This window comes from Pongo pygmaeus, chromosome 1 (assembly GCF_028885625.2).
Source record: "Pongo pygmaeus isolate AG05252 chromosome 1, NHGRI_mPonPyg2-v2.0_pri, whole genome shotgun sequence".
In the NCBI taxonomy this organism is placed as follows: domain Eukaryota; kingdom Metazoa; phylum Chordata; class Mammalia; order Primates; family Hominidae; genus Pongo; species Pongo pygmaeus.
The window spans coordinates 100,544,631-100,563,515 of record NC_072373.2 but is presented as its reverse complement, the minus strand read 5'-3'; the positions used below and the strand labels follow the sequence as shown (position 1 = coordinate 100,563,515).

Sequence of the window (18,885 nt, the reverse complement as noted above, 5' to 3'; positions counted from 1 at the left end):
AATGATTACAGATGATGAAGAAACCTTTATATAGCCCTTTTTCTTTCTTTTCTTTTCTTTTCTTTTTTTTGAGATGGAGTTTCGCTCTTATTGCCCAGGCTGCAGTGCAATGGCACGGTCTCGGCTCACTGCAATCTCCGCCTCCTGGGTTCAAGCGATTCTTCTGCCTCAGCCTCCCCAGTAGCTGGGATTACAGGCACGCACCACCACGCCCAGCTATTTTTTTGTATTTTTAGTAGAGATGGGGTTTCACCATGTTGACCAGGACGGTCCCAAACTCCTGACCTCAGGTGATCCTCCTGCCTCAGCCTCCCAAAGTGCTGGGATTACAGGCGTGAGCCACTACCTGTAGCGTTTTTGTTTTGTTTGTTTTTGAGATGGAGTCTCACTTTGTTGCCCAACCTGGAGTGCAGTGGTGCGATCTCAGCTCACTGCAGCCTCCGCCTCCCAGGTTCAAGCAATTCTCCTGCCTCAGCCTCCCAAGTAGCTGGGACTAGAGGCTTGTGCCACCACACCCAGCTAATTTTTTGTATTTTATGGAGACAGGGTTTCACCATGTTGCCCAGGCTGGTCTTAGACTCCTGAGCTCAGGCACTCCGCCCACCTCAGCCTCCCAAGGTGCTAGGATTACAGGCGTAAGCCACCATGCCCTGCAATGTAGCCCTTTTTGAGCATTACAGATATTGTCATATTTCTGAGGGGAGCTCAAGTAATGTCTATAGAAGCAACTTTCCAATAATCTCAATGTGGAAATTATTGGAGAACAAAACTTGGTTAACATACCTTTTTTTTTTTTTTTTTTTGAGACAGAGTTTTGCTTTTGTTGCCCAGACTGGAGTGCAATGGCCCAATCTCAGCTCACTACAACCTCCGCCTCCCAGGTTCAAGCAATTCTCCTGTCTCAGCCTCCCGAGTAGCTGGGATTACAGGCTCCTGCCACCATGCCCGGCTAATTTTTGTATTTTTAGTGGAGACAAGGTTTCATCATATTGGTCAGGCTGGTCTCAAACTCCTGACCTCAAGCGATCCGCCTGCGTCAACCTCCCAAGTTGCTGGGATTACATGCGTGAGCCACCACACCCGGCCTGGTTAACATATATCTTGACCATTTCTAGCTGAAGAATTTAAGGTGCATGTGGTTGGGCAGTAGGGAGTCATTGACAAATTTTGAGTACAGACATGCCAGAGAGCATTTGGGGGCAGATGGATCTGGCAGTGATGTGTGAGTGAATTGGCATGGGAGGTTGGAGGAACAGAGATCAATCCAGAGTGAAGGTAGAACCCTGACTTACAAGTCATCTGTGGGAATGGAAAAGAAGGAGTTTATTTGAGAGCTACCATAAAATCAGAAAATGGTTTGATTGGAACAGAAATGGACTAGAGAGGGGAGTCAATGGTAACCCCAAGGCAGTGGTTTTCAGATTTTCTCAGGTAAGAGCTCCCATAGGAGATTGTTTAAAATGAAGCTTCTGGCTGGGTGTGGTGGCTCACACCTGTAATCCCAGCAGTTTGGGAGGCCATGGCAGGCGGATTGCGTGAGGTCAGGAGTTCGAGACCAGCTTGGGCAGCATGGTGAAACCGTATCTCACTAAAAATACAAAAATTAGTTGGGTGTGGTGGCAGCCACCTGTAATCCCAGCCTCTTAGGCAGCTGAGGCAGGAGAATCACTTGAACCTGGGAGGCAGAGGTTGCAGTGAGCCAAGATCACGCCACTGCACTCCAGCCTGGGCAACAAAGTGAAACTCTGTCTCAAAAAAAAAAAAAAAAACAACCACGTAGATTCAAGGTCCCTATCCTTCCAAACCAAGAAAAAAAAAGGGTTCTGATTCAACAAGTCAAGAGTGGAGTCTGGAGTCTATTTTTAAAAAGCATACCAGAAGATTTAGAGGAAAGTTGGTTCTATTCTTACAAAACATTACTCCCAAAGTTTTCAAATCTGGGAGACTTAGAGGGCCCTCCATCTGTAGGGGAAAGATCAAGGTAGAGAGGCCAATTTAGGAAGTAAATCTGGTACAGCATGTTATTCTGACCTTCAGTTTGGAAAGTTGTTTTTCCATCTCACCATTTTACCCTGCAGGGCTGTTAGGAGAACTGGATGTAGGTGGAGAGTCACAGAAGCAGGTATAGCCATTTTGTATTTTGAGGATTTGTTTCCGTTTTATTTTTCATCAATATTTTTCATTGCATTTTTCACATCAACAGAGTTGGGTTTAGGGTTCCCCAGGAGAGCAAGGGAGATGGATGGGTCCCTCCCAGGGGTGCAAGGAAGAGGGCTACGTCCAGCATGTGAGGAGTGAGGGACAAGGGCACAGGGCACACACTCGTACACTGGGCACTGGAGAAGGCAGTCTTTTGAGCACAGACACCAAAGAGTTAAACAGTCACCACCTGGTACAGTGTTACAAAATGGGGGGAGTGACCACAGGGTTGGGGCACCGGACGGACGCAGCATTACGAAGGTGAATTTTGATTTTCTTTTTTGTTATTTTCACTTTTTTCCTTTTAACTTTTTTTAAACATTTTACAAACATCTAAAAACTACAACACGTCACAGCTACAGTGGGGTGAGGGGAGGGCACCAAAGAAAGCAGCCACACAGAGTGGGGTGGGACAGGGCAGCCTAACCTACAGAGGCTATTGTGTGGAAGGGTAAAATGGGGAAACTGAGGCTTCCAGTCCCTGCATTAGGGGTCCCTCACTCTGCCCAACTTCACCCCACTCAGAGGAGCTGCCAGGAGGGCCCCTGCTTCCTGCCTCTGCCCCAGCTCCTTGTGCTTTTTGATCTGCTGGTTTGACCAGATGCCTGGTTTCTTTCCCTCCCCTGCTCCCCTGCCTGTGAGGGGACAGGTCGGGGGCATGGGAGAGCAGCTGTGCTGTTCCTGCCTGTGCTGTAGTGGGTGGAGCCTCTCACTCCAGAGGAGGCCTCTGCTTCTTGAGGAGGGAAGGAGATGGGCCTTGTCAGATGCCCTCAGATCTCCCTAGACTGTGGGACACTTATCCCAGGCTGGCCTAGGACTCCTCCATCCCAGGCTCAACACAGAAACCAGATTAGGGGAGGAATTATGGGAGGCAGGGTTGTGTGTGCATCCGCTGAAATCACCCTTGGATTATATTTGAGGACAGTATAGTGATACCCCGCCCCATGGCACATGCACACACATAGGTAAGTATACATACACGTTCACACACAGTCCTGTGGAGCTGCCTCAGAACTTAATCTATTAATAAATAAGAATCAGAAAGCTAATTTCATAAAATTCAGGCTTCATATTTGCAGCCCAAATTGAGAGGGAAGTGGAGGCCAGAGGGCTGAGGTTTATTGCTTCTCCCCCAGCGTCCAACAGGAGGTGTGAGAGGGCACCCGAGGCCCACCCTTCAGACTCTTAAGAAGTTCTTTTGGTCCGTGGTCTACACCAGAGCCTCAGCCCCCAGCATAATTGCATACCTGTGGTTTCACCAGGGCCTAGGCAGAGGGAATGATGGGGAAGGCAGGAAGCCTCTTCTGGAACCCCTGGAACAGGGAAGCAAGGGCCCCTCTCTAACAGGGGGAGAAGGATGGGGCTCAGCCTTCTCTTGTGCAAAGTTAAGGGTAGTGGGAAATGGGGAGTACAGCTTCATCTCAAAACTGGGATGAAGGAGCCTTCCCTGTAGTCCCTGCCCACGAGGGTCACACACATGCATACGCACACGCACACACAGCTAAGACACCAAACACGGGGAGTGGGGAGTGAGGGCTCTGGAGGTCAGGATGGCAGGGCAGGGAGGGGAAGGAAGGAGTTGTTGGTCTCACAGTGTGCCTGCCAATCCCAAAGCCCTAGAGACCCCTTCACTGCAGCACCTGCCCCCGGGTCTCAGGCAGCTTCAGGGCCAGAGAGCTGCCAAGGGCAAGGGCAGCTGAGGCAAAGAGGATGGGTGCAGCCTTGGTGATTCCCACGAAGGATGTGAAGATGCTGATCCCCAGCACAGCTGCCAGCTTACACAGGGCATTCAGGAAGCCGAAAGCTGTGGTCCTGCTCAGGAGTCCCCCAGTGCAGCGCGGCGCAAGGTACAGGAGGGAGGCAAAGGAAGAGCGGAGGGCAGGGAAGTGAAGGCCAGGAAGAGGCAGGCAGTGTCCAACAGGGAGAGAGAAGGTTGGAGATCAGAGAGGTAAAGGACGTACACCAGGAATGTAGATAAATTGAGAGACAAGGGGAAAGGAGACCAAAAATTGAGGTTAACAGTGAAGACTTCGAGGAGTAGATACAAAAGCTACCCGATTTTTTCTTTTTCTTTTTTTTTTTGAGATGGAGTCTTGCTCTGTTGCCCAGGCTGGAGTGCAGTGGTGCGATCTCGGCTCACTGAAAGCTCCACCTCCCGGGTTCAAGCAATTCTCCTGCCTTAGCCTCCTGAGTAGCTGCGATTACAGGCACCCAGCTAACTTTTTGTGTTTTTAGTATAGACAGGGTTTCACCATGTTGGTCAGGCTGGTTTCAAACTCCTGACCTCAGGTGATCTGCCCGCCTCGGCCTCCCAAAGCACTGGGATTACAGGCATGAGTCACCGTGCCCGGCCAAAGCTACCAGATTTTAGAGGAGAAAATGGAAATGTATATCCTCCCACCCCTAAGGATGCTCTTCCCATTCAGCCCTCCTTCCTCACCCCACCCCTCCCCTGAATCCACTGCCCTGCCCCCACCACATTCCAACTACCTCTTGTCTGAGGGGTAGAGTTCAACAGTCAGCACGTCTAGCGCATTCCAGGATGCAATGCTGACCCCGCCAAAAAGGCAGAGCAGAGCGATCATGGCCGACTCACTGTTCCCAAAAGACAGGAAGAAGCAGGAGACACAGGACATCACGCTGGAGCCAGCTGGAGCCAGGAGAGGAGAGAGCAGCATGAGCCTGGCCACGGTGAAACCCACCCACAGCCCGCCCTGTCCCATCAGCTGGCTTTCGGATAGCCCAGGATGAGACTTGTTCCCAAGGTATCCAACCAAGGTATCCAAAAGGAAGGCTTTTCACTCCTCCTCAACCTCCCTTATAATTGTTTATTAATAATATCAGTAATCATCATTTATTCAATGCCAGCCATGGACCAAGGCAATTGACGCTTTACATGCATTGATCTAGCACATCAACCCTACGACACAGGTACTATTATCACCTCCATTTTGCAGAGGAAACAACCAGGCTCATAGAGGTAACTTGCCAGAGGCCAGAGGTAGGTGGTGGAGCTGAGATTCAAAACCCATAACCTCAAAGCCTGTGCCCTAACCACTTGCAATTCTGCTTACCTCCTTTACCCCCAGAGAAGCTTCTGTGCCAGTCCCCACCCCATCCTGCAGCACCCCCTAAACAGAAAACATGAGAGAGAGGAACTCTCTGACCAATCTCTTCCACAGCCCAAGGTGAGAAGCCTGTTGACTGCCTCCCGCAGCCCCTGGCCCCTACTATCAGATCTGACTCAGCCTCTCCCCCTTACCAAGCATTCTGAGCCTGCCAATCTTGTCCATGAGCAGGGCAGACACGATATTCCCAGGAAGCACTGCCAGTGTCCCCAGGAAGCTCACAAAGTATACCATGTAGGCACCTTCGCCCGTCCCTGTCACGTCTAGCGGGCAGCCCTCCTTGTTGTGCAGGAATGTACTGTTTATCAGACGGCTGTTCACAAACTTGTACTCAAACAGGTCTGTGGACAAAGGCCAAGATAAGCAGGCAGTCATAGCAGATGGGAAAGGGAGGCTGTTACAGCTTATGGCTCAGGGCTCTGCATGTATGAAAGTTAGTAGGAGGGGCTCTCAAAATTATTCACAGTGCTAATCACAAAACATCAAATAATATCACCATGGGAACTAGGGATCTTGAGAGCAGAAAATGACCATCATCTGTCCAACAGTGTGACTTTGTCCAAGTTCTCATATTAATAGTCTTAGCTGTTTATTCATTCTTTCTGTCCGTGCTAGCTGACTATAAGCAGTAGCGATGCGGTGGACTTAGGAAATTTTTCTGAGAAAAACATTTAAAATAAAAAAAAGTTCTATCCATTGTTGTTTTCCTGCAAGATGGAAAAAGCTCGCCCAGTATGAGATGGGAAATTTCAGTCTAGCTCACAAAACCAGCATTTCATGTGCATATACTGAAGTTTGAGAATCACTATTAAAAAGGAATGGATTCATGCAATGATCCCCACCAAATACCCCTTTTATTGTTTTTCTTTTTCCCAAGAATGCTATTTTGGATGATTTTTACCTTCTTCAAAGGTACATTAATTTTACCTCACTGAGTTATAATTTCAGCCAAAGGCAAATAAACTTGACTTTTTTGTCTGATATTCTAGTACAGGAAAATATCCAACATCCATTAGATTTTCAGAATTATTGGTGGTAGCTATCAGGCCCCTCTACCACCTTCCCACAGGGGTCCAGGGATCTCAGCTTGAGAACCCTAAGATAGTGAATGAAAAAGGTTCCTTCTCATCAATTCCACCCAACCCTTTGGTCTGACACCCACCAGCCACCCCGCCTTACCAGTGTTATAGAACACAGTGTTGATGAATGTGCAGTTGCGGAAAAACGTGTTGCTGGATGTGACATCCTCGAAATAACACTCTTCAAACAGGGAATCCTCAAAGGACACTGACTTCAGCCGCAGCCCAATGAACCTGTAAGGCCAGGATGATGAAAGACACTCCCCCATCATCCTCATGCCCCCTCCAAGACTCACTCTTTAGCGAAGTAATGGGAAGCTGGGCATTGAGAAGAAACCGCAAGTGTTTGCCGCCCAAATGTCTTGAACCCCTAGACTCATAAAAGAGACAAGAGGTAGAAGGAACAGGGAAGAAGTGAAGTTTAAAAGTCCCCACATACTTGTCATTGAAGTACTGCCCGCCTCGGTGGATCTGATTCTCCAACGTGAAGTTAAAAGTTACATGCTCTACGCGCTCCCCGGGGAACACTTTGGTGCGGGATGCGTAGTCCACTGCCTGGAGATGGCGGATCATGTCAGGAAACCAGACGGTCAGGCCATAGTAGCTGAAGAGTCAAGGACAATGGAAACAGACAACAGGGCTTCAGACAAGGCTCAGAGATTAGAATCAAGCAGAGGAGAAAATGGAAATGTGTATCCTCTCCAGAACGAGGGAGAAATGGAGTCAACCTCTGTTAGGACCTTGCTCCTCTCCAACCTCACCAGCTTCTCCCTGCTCCGCCCTTCAGCAGTTTCTGTGCTCCTGGGGGACTTCAGGGTCTCGCACAGCAGCCACTATACTTTTTCTTACCTCCCAAGCATTTGCTTTTCCCTCTGCCAAAAACACTCTTCTCCACCCCAGCCACCCCCACTCCACCTGTCTGACTCCCATTCACCCTTTAGGACTTAGGTCCCCACCCCAGCCCAAGCCCCAAGTGCTCCCACTGCCCTTCCCCCATCCTTCTCTCATCACCCTGCTTCATAGCAAGTTTCATCTCACTTCTTTTTTTTTTCTTTTGAGACGGAGTCTCGCTCTGTCACCCAGGCTGGAGTGCAGTGGCGCGATCTCGACTCACTGCAACCTCCGCCACCCAGATTCACGCCATTCTCCTGCCTCAGCCTCCAGAGTAGCTGGGACTATAGGCGCCCGCCACCATGCCCAGCTAATTTTTTGTATTTTTAGTAAAGACAGGGTTTCACCGTAGCCAGGATGGTCTCGATCTCCTGACCTCATGATCTGCCCACCTCGTCCTCCCAAAGTGCTGGGATTACAGGCTTGAGCCACCGCTCCTGGCCTCATCGTCCTGCTTCTTGACCAAAACATAAACTCCAGGAGGACCTGGGACCACGTCTGTTTCATCCCAGCACACAATAGAAACTGAATCCTGGTCAGCCTACAGTACAAGTTTGTTGAGTGAACTAGTGAAGTAGAGGAGCTGGCTGCAGGATCAGAGGGGGTCTGCATGGCACCTTCCCTCATCGCTTGTCCCCTGCATCTCCATTCTCCCCACCTCTCTCCCAGCCCACACACCACCACAACCACCACATATCACCCAGCCCACCCATCTCCTCACCTGAATGACATGGTGAACCACACACCCATCATCATCAGAGTGATGCGCCGATATTCGGGACCAAAACAGGAGAGAAAATTCCCCCAAACCTACAGGGGACCGGACAAAGTCAGACCTTGGCTATACTAAGTTCTAGCACCCATAGGTCCCCACTTTTCTGCCCTCCCACCTCCCTTCAGCTCATCCATCACCCACACACATAGACTTCAGTCCTGCCTTCTTCTCCACTTCCCCCACTCCCTTCTCTCTACCACCCCGTCCACCATTACCTGCCCCCCTAGGCTCAAGGCCCGGACCCCCCAGCGCTGGTACCAGGTCCCTGTGTCCGACTGGATCTCAATCAATTCATCCTCCTGATGAATCGTCTTAATGTGGGTTACCTGGGGTCAAGAGAAGGGGTGGGCAGTGGCAGTCACACACTCTGTGTTTCCCAACCTCCGCCAGGTGCCTCAGTTTCCCCTGCATTAGCAAAATGGGAGGCAGGAGGTGGACATGATACCCTAAAATCTCCTTATGGTAGAGTGTGGTCTGAGGTGGGGGGTACTCAGAGAGGGGCCAGGTAGGGGCTGGGGCTGCAGGGCGTGGAGGTCTGAGTCGGGAGGGCTGTGGCTTACTGAGAACACTCGCTCAGGATGTCCCTTGGCTCGCATGTTGGTATCATGGACCTGCTTCAGCACCATCCAGGCCTCATCATGCTTCCCATTCTAGAGCCAAAGACACAATCCCCACATCCAAGTCAGCCCCTGCCTGACCCAGAGTTATAGACCCCCTACCTCCCACCTGGCTTCTGTAGTCACAGGACACTAAATGGTTCCCGGCCCTCAACCCCACCACCAAGCCCTGACCTGTGGGCATGCACTGACCACTCTGAAAGAGCCCCAAGCTGAGGTATAGCAAGACAATCAGACTTGGGCAAGAGCTGCAGGTTGGGGGTGGGGAGTGTTGTCCAGGGGAAAAAGGCAAGCACAGGTCCTGGGAATTCCGTAGTACAGAGGAAAGTAAAAACCAAAGGTAAGGGAAATGATGGGCAAGCATGTAGTCAAAGACCTAATCCTGCTGGGGTTAGGAGGGGAAGGTGTAGGGGGTGGGAATGTCTCTTGAGCTGTAAATGCAGGACAGGGCCAAGGCCCTTCCCTGCAAAATCTTAAGTCATCCATGGGTGAAGAGGTCCCCTGGTTTCTCCACCCAAGAACCCCTCAGGGACACATTCCAAGGCAAAGGATGCAAGACAAAGTCCCCGGGAGAGTGGACTCTGTGAGGAAGGCAGGCAGTAAAACAGGATCAAATCAAACTCCAGTTGGTGTTTGAACACAGGAGCCCCTGCTGCCCTCCACACTCCACAGCCTGCACCCCACCCCACCCCACCCCATGCAGCTCAGCCCCATCACCTCTAGGAAGAAACGGGGGCTCTCAGGCTGCGTGGTCAGAGCCCCAATGGCAAACACAGAAGGAAAGGCGCAGACGAGGACGAAGACCCTCCAGCTGTGGAACTGGTAGGCAGAACCCATCTGAAAACTCCACCCTGGTAGGGAGAAAGTGACAGCATCAGCAGAGAGGCCAGAGGCTGAGGGAGCCCACCACAGGGAGCACAGAAGAAGAGGGAGGAGGGAGATAACCTGGGTTGGATTCCGGGGGGCTGCTCACCGTAGTGGGGGATGATGGCCCAGGCCATAGCAGCTGCGTACACGCCACCAATCATCCAAAACATGCAGAGCCAGCTCAAATGCTCCCCTCGTTTCTCCTGGGCCAGAAACTCGGAGAAATAGGAGAAGACAATGGGGATGGACCCTCCAATCCTGAAGTGCATTTCAAGAATTCAGCATTAGCAAATGGCCATAGTCCTGATCCCCTGCCCCAATGCTCTGGACCCCGAGCCCCTTTTGTCTTCCAGGCTTTTGAAGAGACTCCATCTCACACATAAAGCCTTACAAGCTCCCCTGTGGGCCAGCCATCAAGCACCCATCCTTGGGACCATGGGCAACAGGCAAGCGAGTCTCAGGGAAAGGGAAAGAGCAAATCCTAAATCTTGAAAATGACTTACAGAGTTGGAAGGGAGGGAAGGTAATTGCAGAAAAGAGAATAAATCTCCAGAGAAAAAAGACAAGCCAAAAGCCTCCAAGGGCAGATGTTGTGGGAATGGCCAGAAAGGAGTTTGGAGTTGAAGCAGAGTAAGCGGGCCTGCCATGCTTGCAAAAGTGAAGGGGCAGTGCGGGCAAGGCGTCAGGGTTCTGGCAGGTGTGGGTGTTAGCAAGGTTTGTTGTGTAATGCAGGAAATGTATAGACTCTAGTAGGGGGTAACTCTGGGTCCACATGAGCCCAGGGGTGGGGCTGAGGCCCACTAGGCCTCTTTGTGGAGGCAGGCTCAAAAATGGAACTAGAGGTGGGGTGGAGGACTCAGGAGTGGGCCGACATGGAACAGCATTCTGGACAGCAGCAGACAGGTCCTGGGCAGGGAGGAGCTGGCCTGAAGATGGTCGGGGGAGAAAGGAACTCATTCATCCATTCAACTCACACAGATTTAAGGTGCATTTGGTGTGCGTGGAACTGTGCTGGGCCCTAAAGATACAACAGTGACCAAGGCACAGTCCTGCCCTCAAGGGGCTTAGAAAGTGGACACTCACCCAACCCCAGAAAGTAGGCGGCAGAAGAGGAAAGTGCCGTAACCCTGGACAAAAGATGAGAAGAAGGCGAAGACGCTGTTGACTGACAGCGAGATGAGCAAACACTGCCTCCGACCCAGCCGGTCAGCCAGACCTCCCCAGAGGAAGGCTCCCACCATCATGCCCAGGTAGACGATGAGGCCTGGAAGGAGGAGGAAAACAGGCAGAGGAGGTGTGAGCAGACACACCTCAATTCTCCAAGGAGATGAGCACTGAGGGAGCTGAAGGATCTGAAAAACTCTAGAAGCTAAGTCTACCCAGAGATTAGAGCAAGTGAGAGAAAATGAATGGTGTGAGCAAAGATAGAAGATCATCTCTGCAGGCCAGGGGTTCAAAGGCAGGAATGAAGATATGGGAGAACCTGCAACTCTCCACTCTCTTCGGTCTGTCTCATTTCTCACTCTGACACACACACAGTGACACCTTTACCCCTGACTCACTTTGAAGGAGGAATGGGTGTGCCTAGGATCACAGACCACCCCAGGGTCCTCTCTATTCTCCCTGCTTTGATCCCTCGAAGCAGCAGGAGAGCTCTCATGTGTTCCTGGGGAAAGGGGCTCCAATTCATTTCATCTTCCCAGGAAATCCCCCACACAAAATCCATCCTTTACTCCTTCCAGTCTCAATATTTCTGGTCCAAAAACTCTCCTGTTTTTCACTTCCTTCATAAAACCAGAGCTGGAATTAATCTTTAAAATCATCTACTCCAAACTTTGCATTTTCCCATGCCCAAATCAAGCCCCAGGAAGAAGAGACCTGTCCAAGACCCCATGGCAATTTGGTGGCAGAGTAAGGCCTCAATTCTTTCTCTGTGAGTCTAGGGGGTTCCTCCTCAGAGTCCCTGTCAGGAAAGGCCATCAAAGACTACATCCTGTCCCCTGGAAACTCCCATCTGAGTGAGAGAAAGTCTAACCAGCTTCTCTGGCAGAAGATCCAGGACCCTCCCCCTCCCCCAACCACCCCAAACTGACTCTCCCCATTTATACCAAGGAGTTTGGATACTGGCTTCTTGTTCCCCAATCAGTGAAAGGTAACAGGATAACCAGAGGGAAAGCTATGAAGAAACATTAAATGGTAGGGACCATCCCACCACAGCCACCTCCTGCAGAATGAAGCAGACCACCACCCAATCACTGGCCCAAGCCCCAGTCCAGCTGTCCTCCCGCAAGCCCCTCTTTCACATTCAACTTCACCCTGACCCAAGGCCAAGAAGAGGGAGTGTGTGAGGGAAGAGTGTGCAGAGGAACCCTGAGCCCTCTGGGAACATCTTGGGTGCAGGGTCCTAGGGAACCCAGTGGTAAGGACAAGAGCAATTTCCAGGAGCAAGGAGGTTTCCAGAGTTTGAGGGGATGAGGCTGGAGCCCCCCATGTCTTACCTAGCATGCCTTTGTTGGAGTCGGACAGGCACATGTCTTTCTCAGCGCTGGGCAGCACAAAGCCCACCACAAAGACCTCCACACCATCAGCCATCAGCGCCAGACCAAGCACAAAATACAGTGTCCACTGGAAGCGGCCATGGCCACACTCCCGTAGGATGGCTTCATACTGTTGGGCCAGTTCTTCTCGTTCTTTCCGTCGTTGTGCCTCCCCCCGGCCCCCAGGGGGACCCTCCCCATCACTCAAGCCCCCCCTTACTCCAGCCAGGGGCGCCCCATCTGCCATCCGCTCGCCTTTGCCCCCAGACTCTGCCCGGGGAATGCCCTGATATTCCCCTTCGTAGATCTCATCATCCTCGTCATGGCCCTCAGTAGCATCACTGGATGCACCACCTTCCTCTTCATCCTGGGTCCCTTCTCCTCGGTAATAACCATCACTGGGGGCAGGGAAGTCATCATCATCATCCTCCTCCTCAAAGCGGGAATACGATCTTCGGGAATATTCATCCTGGACTCTGTCCAGGCCCTTCACCACCTTCTTGGCCGCATGCTTTTTGACTTCCTTAGCAATGTCTTTGGCCCCACGGATGAAAGCTGCCCGGTCTCGGAAGCCCTCTTCCATGATGGGGCTTGGGGCACTTCACCGGGTCTTCTCCACCTCCTGCTTCTTTTTCAGCTTTTTGCTCAAGGACTTGTAGAGTCAAAAAGACCCCACCCCACAGTTACTTAGATGAAGTGTGTTCCAGTATCTTTCGGCACAAAAAAAAAGAGCAAACAGGTCCTAGCCAATGAGTGCCTAGGAGGGAAAAGGAAGGAGAGGAGCTTTGACCTATACCCAGTTCAGTTGGGTGGATGGGGAAGGGACAGGGGGAGCAGGGGAATGGGAAGGGGAAGGGGAGCCAGACTGGGAGGCTAAGCCAGGATAACTCAGGAAGGGTCGCCTGCTTCTCTTCCACAAGCCTCTGGAGACCTAGAAAAAATAAAAGACAGCAAAAGGAAGTTGTGAGTCCTAAGGTGGTGAAGAAGGCCAATATAAAGCCTCTCAACCCAGAGCCCCATGTGGACCATGTGGTGCAGAGATGGTCTTCTCGCTTTAGGCTCCCATCCACACACTAAAAAAGGGATGGCTATCTGGGCTAACTGGGTCACTCACATAGAAGTCCCCTTACTTTGACCTTGGAGGCCTGGCCTGTGGAATTTGCTCCAAAGTCGCAGTCACCTACCCCCAAACCCACCCCAGCCCTTGCTTTATCACCAATCTGCAAAGAACTAAACAGGAAATATGAGAAACCAGAATTCCCTTCTTTAGTCTTGCCTGGGTTTCTTACTGGGGGTGGAGTTGAGGAGGATGTATAAGAGGACAAGCCCTCCAACCTGTGGCCTTCCCTCCACTGATGGCATCTGAAGGCAGGGGCTTCCACTGTCCTTCCCTCAGGTCCCATGTTTACAGGCTTCAACAAGGAGGGATTTTCTCTCAACATAGTCTAATGGGTAAAAGCTCAGCTTCCAGAGTCACAAAGACATGGGTTTGACTTCCTGTTTTGGCAAACACTAGCTAAGGGACCAAGCCTCAGTTTCTTCTTGTTTAAAAAGGGGAAAGTAAGGGTTGAATGATATAATGTATCTATGCTCCTTACCATAAGTCACCTGGCACATAAAAATGATGAATAAATATTAACTATTAATTTTGTGGTGACAGTAATATAGTGAAATGCCCTATACTACCTCATAAGGTCCCCAAATGAAAGCCATCTTGGATGCTCTTTAGGGTGAGCAGCAGGAAGGGACACTGGCAAGGAGAATGCTGGTTCAGGGCAAAGCACATGACTGCTAGGGGTGACCTAAGTTGAAATCCCAACTCTGCCACTTACTAACTGATCTCAGTCAGGGTAGTTAACCTCCCTAAGCCTCAGTGTCCATATATTTTAACTGGAGATAATTAAATTGGGAGACTGTTTCTTGGAGTTGATGTGAGAATGTAATCTCACAGTAGATACTCTATGTTAGTTTTCTTCCTTCCTATGATGTTGAAAGTGGGAAAGAAACAGGAAGCAGCAAGGGACGACGGGGGGTCATACTTAGATGTTGTTGCCCAGCATCCTTGCAAACAGAGTCCCAAGACCGCCCGTCTATGTTTCAACTAATTCCAGTAGCTGGGCCCACATTAACTACCTCCAGAAAAACAAGGGAAGATCCAGCAAAGGGGGACCTGGAACCCAAGTAAAGTGGAGGAAAGATGGAAAGCTAAGAAAGAGGTGATGACTGTCCACTGCCACCTTGCTTCAGAATGTCATAGATGGGCCCCCTTTCCAAAGACGGGGGTGAGAATGGAAATGACTGTCAAATGCATACATTTCCAACAAGAGGTTCTAAGGCCTACAGTTGCATCCCATCCTTCCAGGGCCTCCCTTCTCCCTTCCTAATCCCCCTTAATCCTTTCTGCTCCTCCTCCAGGAGTCAAGGAAGGAGTCCACAAACACCGCATTGCGTAGGAGGTGGATGTAGAATAAAGGGGGTTTGGGTGCCCCCCAAAAAAGACATTCTCCAGAGGAAGGCATGGGATGGCCCCCTTCCTTCATAGGAGCAGAGGAAGCAGGCCTAGATTCTGATCAGAAATCATCCCCCTAAAAATATTCTGCCTCCGGTGCTCCCACCCATCCAGGGCCTTCATTAAATCATACACACACACACACACACACACACACACACACACACACATACACACACATACACACACACACACACACACACCCCTGGTAGAAGACGGTAAGCAATGCTATATGGTTCAGAGAGAAGCACTGGCAAGCAGCGCCTTACCCCCTCAGGACAGATGTAAGCAGTGGACCACGGTGACCAGAAGCAATGACCCCTATGTCACCTTTTCTTCATGGTTCAGGGCCCAACCATCCCCCATGAAAGAGCTGGAACTGCGGAATCCCCTCAGCGCATGGCAATTTGCTAGCTTTCCTCTCTAACCAGGATCTCCCCTCCAGCCCTGAAGGAGGCAGGACCCACCAGGAGCCATACTCTATGTTTGTTGACCCTATTTCCCCCGAGAGGGGCACGTAGGGCAGAGAAGCCTTCCACAACCACAGCAGGATATGAGGGCTCAACAGCCACCTCCCTCAGGGCCAGCAAGCCCAGGAGGTCAGGAGAGAAAGAAAGAAGACAAATTCTTTGAGCTGGTGAGGAAGTGGTGCTATTTTTAGCCCCAAAAACAGCACAGGGTGGCTAAGCCTGGGGGAGAGAGACAAGACTTGGAGAGGTGGAGGTTAAAGGAGACAAGGTTCAGGGTTACAAGGTCCTAGGCTGGCGGACTTCACCTGACAGGAAAAAATGTGCCCAGGAGATTTTCTGCAGAGGGTGGAGACAGACAGGGGACTCCAGAGCAAATGCTTCCTTTCAGAACAGCTCATCCAGCCCTGGATCAGAGGAGGGTCCAGAACCCCCCACCCTCCTCCTAGTCAAAGCCCCTGACTTTGGGGGCCACCCAGATCCCCAGGCCTTCCTAGCTCAGGTGACAAGGTCATTAAAAAGCAATCACTTATCAAAACGTCCGCGGGGGCGGGGGTAGAATGTGGAAGGTGCGGGAGCACCCCTTCCCCATGACAGCCCGGTCATTGAACCTCAGCCGCCACCCAGGACCATCAAGGCTGTGCCTCCCCTCCCCACATCCTACCCAGGGTTAGGGAGATAGGAGCAGCCACAGTTCTGAGGGATAAAAATGAGGGTGTCAGCTGAGAATGCACACTGAGGAATACGGAGAGGCAGAGAGGGGGACGCAGGGAGAGACCTCCGCACGCACAGACATAGAGACCGCCCCTATTAGCATTTGCAGCGACCCCCCCACACCCCATCTTGCCTCAGCTCTGGAATAAGGGAAAAGCCCCCAGAACTGACTAAATCCCTGCTCTGAGCACCTCCTCCACCCTTGGTCCTGCTGCTAGATAAGTGCCCACCTTCACTCAACACCCCTTCCCCCAACCCTGGAGCAACTGCCGCCAGCCCCCGCCATCCATGCCCCCAACACCTGGCCGCTCTCCATTTCTGTCTCCCCAGTATTTCCATTCTTCATTCCCCTTCCCTCCATCCTTCACCTGCCCTTCTACCCCTGCCCCCCTACCCACCCAAGTCCAGGCGCGCACACTGAGGCAGCATCCATTCTCCAGCCCCAGCCAAGGTCATTTATCATTCATCCTGGGGGTGGGGGGACGTCAAGGTGAGGAGGGGATAGGAGTTTGAGGGAACCCCATCCCACCTCACAACCCCACCACCACGTTAATCTCCGAAGGCGATAGTGGGGACTTGGTTAAGGTAGAGAAAAACACCCTCCTCCCCATTCACCAATATTATACATATGCGTGTGTGTGTGTGCGTGTGTGTGTGCGTGTGTGTGTGTGTGTGTCCTGAAGAGCACAACTGAAATAAGTGTCCATCCCCAAACCACCACCAACCCACCAACCCCCCTCACCCCTAGAGAGGGGATCGTCACCCTCCCCATAAGCAAAGCATCGGAGGATAAAATGGCTGCAAGGCAAGGCAAAGATGCTTCTGCCAGGGGCGGGGTGGAGGTGAGCGACTGAGAAAGGGGTCTCACCTGGGCTGGGTTCCCCCGGTAAGGAGTCCCGGGCGAGGACGGGGGTCCCGGCCGCGGGCGGAGGCGGCAGCGGCGACTGCTCCCGGTACCAGGGAAGCGGCAATGCAGACCTGCCCCCCCACCCCGCCACTCCAGCCCTGCCTCCGCCCCCCCCCCCCACCCCGCGCCACTGAGCATCGGGAGAGACCATTGGTGGGGAGGGGAGAAAAAAGGATGGGGAGGGAGTCAGGGCACGGTGAGAAATGATGAAAGGGCCGGAGGTTGTCAAAAGAACAGCTGGAAATGGCACCCAGCCCTTCCCAGGCCCTTCCTAGTAAAAGATAAAAGGAACTAAAGAAAAAAACAGTGATGTTAGGAAGACAAGTGGGAAGACAGGGAGATGGGGAATGTGGCAGCCCCTTCCTTAGCACCCCAGTCTCAGTATGGCAGGACCCAATAATTTCAGGGGCTTTTGCTGCCTTCAAAACACCTCCCTTGCCTTCTCCACTGCTCTCAAACTCCTTTTTCACAACAGTCTCCCAAATCCAGAGTGCTCCTACTCCAAGTTTACCTGGACATTTTAGAGAAAGCAGAGATAACAAGGTGTGGTTTCTATCCTGAACTGCCAGAGTCAGAGACCCCTGGATTCCTTCCATCTCTTTCCTCAAAGAACAGTCCAGGTTACTTATTTACAGTGGAGACCTCCTCATCCTATACATTCAGTGGGTGGTAGCAGAAGTATTGGGGAAGTTGAGGGATTTTTACAGACCTGACCAACCGGACAGTTCCCCTTCCATTAATTTGCTCCAATGACTCAAAAAGGATCCTCTCAATACCCTTCTCCATTTTCTCTTACTCTCCTCAACCTCCCTCCCCTCCCCTCCACACACTTGTACTTCCCGGGCAGGAAGAAGTAAATTGTTTCAGCTTTTCCTTTCATCTTTCCTTTGCTCTTGCATCAATAACCTGGACTCAGAGATCCAAGACATGCCACTTGGTGACACTTGATGACCATCCCTGCCGAAGGAGAGGGAATGTGGTGCTTTGGGGAAATACATCCTGAATGTGTCTATGCCAGATAAGGTCAGGACCTTCCGGACAGCACTAACCTGGGCTTGGACCTGGGTTCTCACTGCTAACAAGCTGTCAACTCTTGGTCAAGTTCTCCACATCTGTGAACTTCAGGTTTCTCATCTGGAAAAGGCGGGCTTGGACTAGGTGCTGCATCAGGTCCCTCTCAGATCTAATAGCGTGTGAGTCTACCTTACTAAATGTGGAGGCTTCAGAATGCTGAGATATATACATGGAGAAGGCTGACAGGCTATGTCCAAAGAGACCACACAGGTAACATTTGCCAGGTTGAATTTACCTCTGACAGGGACACAGGCCTGGGCTTTGCAGACTCCAAAGCTGGATCTTGGAAATAATCATTCATGCCAACAAAGTTCACAATCTTCTGAAATATAAAGCCATAATACATAAATATTAATTTATCATAAATATTTAACTGTCACTCAGACTGAAAACTCATATCTACATGTCTAGTACATTCTCTCCCTGAAGCCAAATCAGAATCATAATGTCAATGTATAAATGCATAATGACATTACTGGAGGATTTGTATCCTTAATGGCATCTGGCCATCTGCAATAAGGAGCCATGCCAATGGGTCCAGAAAACTCTTCTTGGCAACAATCTTCTACCCCCACCTCTTTGCTATTGGCAGCCTTGCCAGCACTCCTGGACTACTCTGAATCTGACGGCTTTCCAGGATGGTGCTTGGACTGGCCTCAGGGACTCTCCCTTTACTAGGCTTTCATTGCTGACCCATCTTCAGGTTAACACACATTCTTTTTCTTTTTTTTTTTTGAGACAGATTCTTGCTTCGTCGCCCAGGCTGGAGTACAGTGGCACAATCTCGGCTCACTGCAAGCTCCGCCTCCTGGGTTCACGCCATTCTCCTGCCTCAGCCTCCTGAGTAGCTGGGACTACAGGCACCCGCCACCATGCCCGGCTAATTTTTTGTATTTTTAGTAGAGACGGGGTTTCACCGTGTTAGCCAGAATGGTCTCGATCTCCTGACCTTGTGATCCGCCCGCCTCAGCCTCCTAAAGTGCTGGGATTACAGGCGTGAGCCACTGTGCCCGGCTAACTTTTGTATTGTTAATGGAGACAGGGTTTCACCATGTTGGCCAGGCTGCTCTCGAACTCCGGACCTCAAGTGATCCACTCACCTCTGCCTCCCAAAGTGCTGG

The 18,885-nt window shown here is 51.2% G+C and overlaps 1 protein-coding gene across 1 annotated transcript; it reads right to left on the bottom strand.

Moving 5' to 3' along the window:
* Nucleotides 1–2,131: 2,131 nt before the first annotated feature.
* SV2A (synaptic vesicle glycoprotein 2A) lies at nt 2,132–16,773 on the bottom strand. Its single transcript, XM_054451013.1, has 13 exons — nt 16,652–16,773; nt 12,055–13,024; nt 10,640–10,820; nt 9,663–9,814; nt 9,407–9,540; nt 8,633–8,722; nt 8,288–8,398; nt 8,019–8,107; nt 6,846–7,010; nt 6,507–6,640; nt 5,462–5,668; nt 4,690–4,849; nt 2,132–4,011 (listed from the first exon to the last, which is right to left on the bottom strand). The coding sequence occupies exons 2-13, from the start codon at nt 12,674–12,676 to the stop codon at nt 3,828–3,830; spliced, it is 2,229 nt and encodes a 742-aa protein (XP_054306988.1). The 5' UTR covers nt 12,677–13,024; nt 16,652–16,773; the 3' UTR covers nt 2,132–3,827.
* Between the last annotated feature and the right edge of the window lie 2,112 nt (nt 16,774–18,885).